This window comes from Amphiura filiformis, unplaced genomic scaffold, assembly GCF_039555335.1.
Source record: "Amphiura filiformis unplaced genomic scaffold, Afil_fr2py scaffold_25, whole genome shotgun sequence".
Lineage (NCBI taxonomy): Eukaryota > Metazoa > Echinodermata > Ophiuroidea > Amphilepidida > Amphiuridae > Amphiura > Amphiura filiformis.
In genome coordinates, this window is record NW_027305489.1 from 2015745 (window position 1) to 2020400 (window position 4656).

A 4656-nucleotide genomic window follows, 5' to 3' on the forward strand; every position below is an offset into this window, starting at 1 on the left:
GTATTCTTAGGCGTATTTTGAAGGTTTCCGCCATCCATACATATCTGTGTTTGCTAGGTGGGTTACAACCATGGTAAACCTACAATTCTGGAGAAATCGTTACAGCTCTCATATCATTCAATTTGTTACGAATCACGATATCCAGGCTAGTGCATATTGCTATTTATAGTTATTAATTTTGTGATGGCAATTTCCGAGACTTATTTGGTCAAACACATTATGACCAGGGGTGGGACATACAGAAATACCGGTGGCGAATTTGTAACAACCAAGAATGGGTCAAAATATAATATGAACCCTGTTGACCGTGATCTATTTTGTGATGTTGCTTAACATCCAAAATAATGCTAGATATTCGTATTTCAATTTAGTTTTACGAAAGGGAAATTTTAAGACCATTTTGATTAAATCTGAGCATTTCTCAATGGAAGTTATACTTTGACCTTTGATTAATTTGTTAATATTTGAAAATCAATTCAGACGATCACTTTCTGAACAGCTGGGTCATCATGTAGGTGATACGGCCGGCGTGTCCAGGATCTTTTCCTGCGGGGGGCTAAGCCCCTTTTTCAGATTTATGCGGGGGGCTTTATGGCTAAAATCGCCAAAAAACGGCTGATTTTACATGATTTTTAACAAAGTGCGGGGGGCTTCAGCACCCAAAGCCCCCCCCCCTGGACACGCTACTGGGTATAGCCCTTGTCTGTATGACATAATCGTCAGATTGACAAAATAAGTCCCAAGAAATCGGGGTTAGTAGAGGAATAGTAGATCCGAAGGAAGCCACAAGCACACCCTTGAGCAAATTAAGTTATTGAGGTCAAAGTTCACACATGGGGATGATTTTTTTTAAATGCTTCCATGAAGTTATAAAATATCACAAGTCGCTCGGGCATACGGCCATTTTCCTCGAATATTTGTTTTTGTAATGTCATTATTTCAATATTTCGTACGCAACGACTGCAGAATGAAAAGAATAAAGTTCGATTGCCAGATAGAAAAAATACATCAGCGTTGTGGTGGTTGCCTCACCGAAACAGTCAATCAAAACAGTGGTGAAAGGTGTTCTGTGTGTAAGGAGTTCGCGAGATATAGCAATTGCCAACCACTGCCATATATTGATTACAACGAGATATATCAAGCAAAAACGCGTCAATTTTGAGTTAGGTCGACCCATTTGGTGGACACTTCTCGCAGCAAGAAGCATCTGAGTTTGAACCCAAACTTGTATGATACACAATATCGCATAACATAAAATGATTATCGCTTGGTTACGCGTATCTTCATTGGTACTGGTACTCAGAATAGTGGTCGCTGCAATCACGCGGAAAAGAAACCAAATAAAATTTGCAGCAGATGTGGAAAACAAAAGATAGTCACTACTCGTAAACCTTAGCGACGAGTACGTATTCTCTTGGTAGATCTTATATGTTGCGGCGATACATGCACATATTATCGGTAAAAACGCAGCGATTTGAATTCCATAGTTCAGAATATACTGCGTGCTGACTGGCAAAGAATTTGACCAGGATAGAAATGGACGCAATTGATAAATGACAAGATCAAGTGTAAATAATCCTAAATGGATGAAAATGACAAATACGGTAAATAGACATGTTTTGATTTTATCATTCAAATGCAGCCGATTGTTGCGATTTGTGTTGGCCCCTAAAAGTCCACATTGCTCCGATTCAGTTACATCTGAGCCATAGTACCTCGAGACCTGGTTTCTACCTCCTTCAGATTCTATCACATAGCTGTAGTCACCATATCCTCCATCTGAATGCCGTGTCACATCTGTTGTAATCCTGTTTTCTCTCATTCTGGACACTGCACGGTCTTTTCCAATAAGATTCCACATGTGGAATAGAAGACCCATAGAAATGGTCAAAAACTCCAGGAAGAATGGGTCTAAAAATACCAAAGTCATATCAAGGGCTGCTTGAAATGTTGATTCAGTGACGTTCTCCGCCGTACTGTTTCGGTCAGTGTGGTTATGTGCATGTGACATAACATCATCAATACCACCCAGAGTTACCGTTATCCACACCCAGACTTTGTCAGCAATCATCAACGCAATTGAATAATGAAATAAGTAGTTATTAGGAAGTATGGCGCCGTCATATTTTGCAAGAAAAATAATCTGAATGACTACTGAAAGCAAGTAAATAAACACGTCCAGAAGTGACACCCAGTTCCAGTAAACACTGTTATCCCCGAACTGGTCCCCGAAGCATATGATATATACCATGTCGCACGTTAACCACATTCCAGCCCCGACACCGAACATAACAGTTTGCTTGAAAGGCATCGCATGAAGATTTTCAGCTCCTGTTTCGGTCGAATTGCGGACTAAACTTTCAGTAGAGTTGTACATGTTAGGTCGATCAACAGTATTTCTCGAGTGTCTTGGCATAAATTGTACTTCACCACTATTCTTCCAAGTTTCAATCTTTATGATGAAATAGAGACATAAAGCGGACATCGTTACAGTACAAAGCGCGTGAATTGGCTGTGTGATGTTTCTGGCGTCCGTCGAGATTTTTTCAGATTCGTGTGATGAAGGAATCAGGACAGGAACGAAAGCTAACGCGACTGCGGCACTTCCGAGAAGAAATATCAACATGAGAGCGGAATGGTAATTGCCGTTATTGCCACGATGTGATTGCGTTGTATGCTGAAAAATGTAAATCAGGAAAACTGGTCAACCAGGTAATAACAATAGTTATTGGTATCCAAGGGGAAAGAGGAAGAGGGGAAAACAGCATACGTTAACGTACACCAGGTGTGTACACGTATATGGTTAATTAATTACAAACGGGTGCTTTACACTTTTCGTCTTTTTAAATTATGGTATTTTATTTGATAAAACAATTCTCCTAATTTATTTTACTACACAGTAGGAATGATAGACGAAAGAGTTACTATCTAGAACCCTACTGCAGGATTGCCCAATTGAGCACATTAATTTTTGGTAAAGTGCCCTTAAAGGCGCCCAATTAGGCCGAATTTGGGTGGTTTGTGGGTGCTTTTGTAGAAAATTGGTATACTGATGGATAGCAAAAAAACAACACAAAGAAGGTATAGAGAAAGTCAGCATCCGAAAGTCTACGTGACACATTCCCGTAAATACGTCGTATGTGTTAAAGACCCCCCCTCCCCCTCCCCCGGAGATTTCTAGTGAAATTAGAGTTAAATTTGATCCAAAATTATGTCTAGAATCAGGTCAAATTTGATTCGGGGGTTGGATGTTGTTGTACATATTGGAGTTTTTAACAACAAAATATTAGAAAATTATTCAACAGTTATTATGTTTTGATATATTTCAATGTTTGTTTTAACCGCACAATTTCAACATAAATAAGATAACTAACCTGAGGTCGCCCGTGCAATGAGTCCACCCTATCACATTCTTGAATTGACGAAGCCATTGCAACTCATGTAATTGTATATATGGTACAATATGATATAATATCGGCAAATAATGGCACGCAGTCCTATGACCGCAAACAATAGTTAGCTTACTTGAACAGAGAACTAAGTAGCACTGATATATTTTAAAGGCTTGTGTTTCTTTCTCACTCACGTATTGAAACTAAATGATATACAAGGAGTTGAAACCAAAATTTAAGTTTTGAAGAAAACAAAGCTTGGGTTCGAAATATAATATTAGTTTTATTGAATAGAACTTTCATATCTATTATTACATTTCTAACCAACCCATAAGCAATTGAAACAACATAAGTGATTTAGGAGGAAGTTAGAATAAAAAATATAATTTTTAACAATATGAAACCGATAAAATTATACAATCAGTCGACAAACGGAAGAGCCCTTTTTAATGTCATGGTTTAAGAAATCCATTTATTAATCTTTACAAGCATTTTAACAAATACCGTTATAGAATGATTATTACACCTAGTATCACAGCACATCAGTTATAAAGGATAGACAAACACACCAATTAATATACAATATTTTTATATGCACTTAACAGAAATCTCCAACGTACTGTACTTGCGTTATAGGAAAAAAACATCTATTATCTCACAGGTGTTTTGGTACATGTATCTGCCCAAGGATATAAAACGTTTTAATAACGTTCTAAAATATTTTTCAAAACATTTTAACATAATGTTGTTAAAGAGTTGACAAAATATTTTGAAAAAAAAATCCCATTTTGTCAACATTCTAAAAATCTTGTTGTATTGTTTGTCATATAAACGTTTTAAAATGTTATTAAACGTGCTGAAAAAAACCCACAACATGTATTTATAGCACGTTTATAACGTTTAAAGAACATCTGCGTGTTTGCTGGGTGGGTAACAACCATGGTAAATCTGCAATCCTGGAGCAATCGTTACACCTCACATATCACTCAATTTATTACGAATAACGATATCCACGCTGGCGCATTCTGTTCTTTATAGCTATTTGCGGTGGAGTGATTTCTGGGACTTATTTTTGTCAAACTCAATCTGTTGATTGCGGCATACAGAAAAGGGTTATACCTTATATGACCTACAATCCCGGCCATAAGTCGTTCGAACACTTGTGTAAAAGTTTGATTGTTTTGACCGGTATTTTAGTTATACTTAACATACTGAAATTTACCTTTATTTGGTGTAAAGTTTGAATCCGTTCCTACTACTACAA

The 4656-nt window shown here is 37.3% G+C and overlaps 1 protein-coding gene across 1 annotated transcript; it reads right to left on the reverse strand.

Annotated features, from left to right (window-relative positions):
• Window positions 1-934: 934 nt before the first annotated feature.
• On the reverse strand, window positions 935-3520 carry LOC140143649 (uncharacterized). The gene is made up of 3 exons (XM_072165465.1): window positions 3375-3520; window positions 1384-2677; window positions 935-960 (listed from the first exon to the last, which is right to left on the reverse strand). The coding sequence occupies exons 1-3, from the start codon at window positions 3429-3431 to the stop codon at window positions 935-937; spliced, it is 1377 nt and encodes a 458-aa protein (XP_072021566.1). The 5' UTR covers window positions 3432-3520.
• Window positions 3521-4656: the final 1136 nt, after the last annotated feature.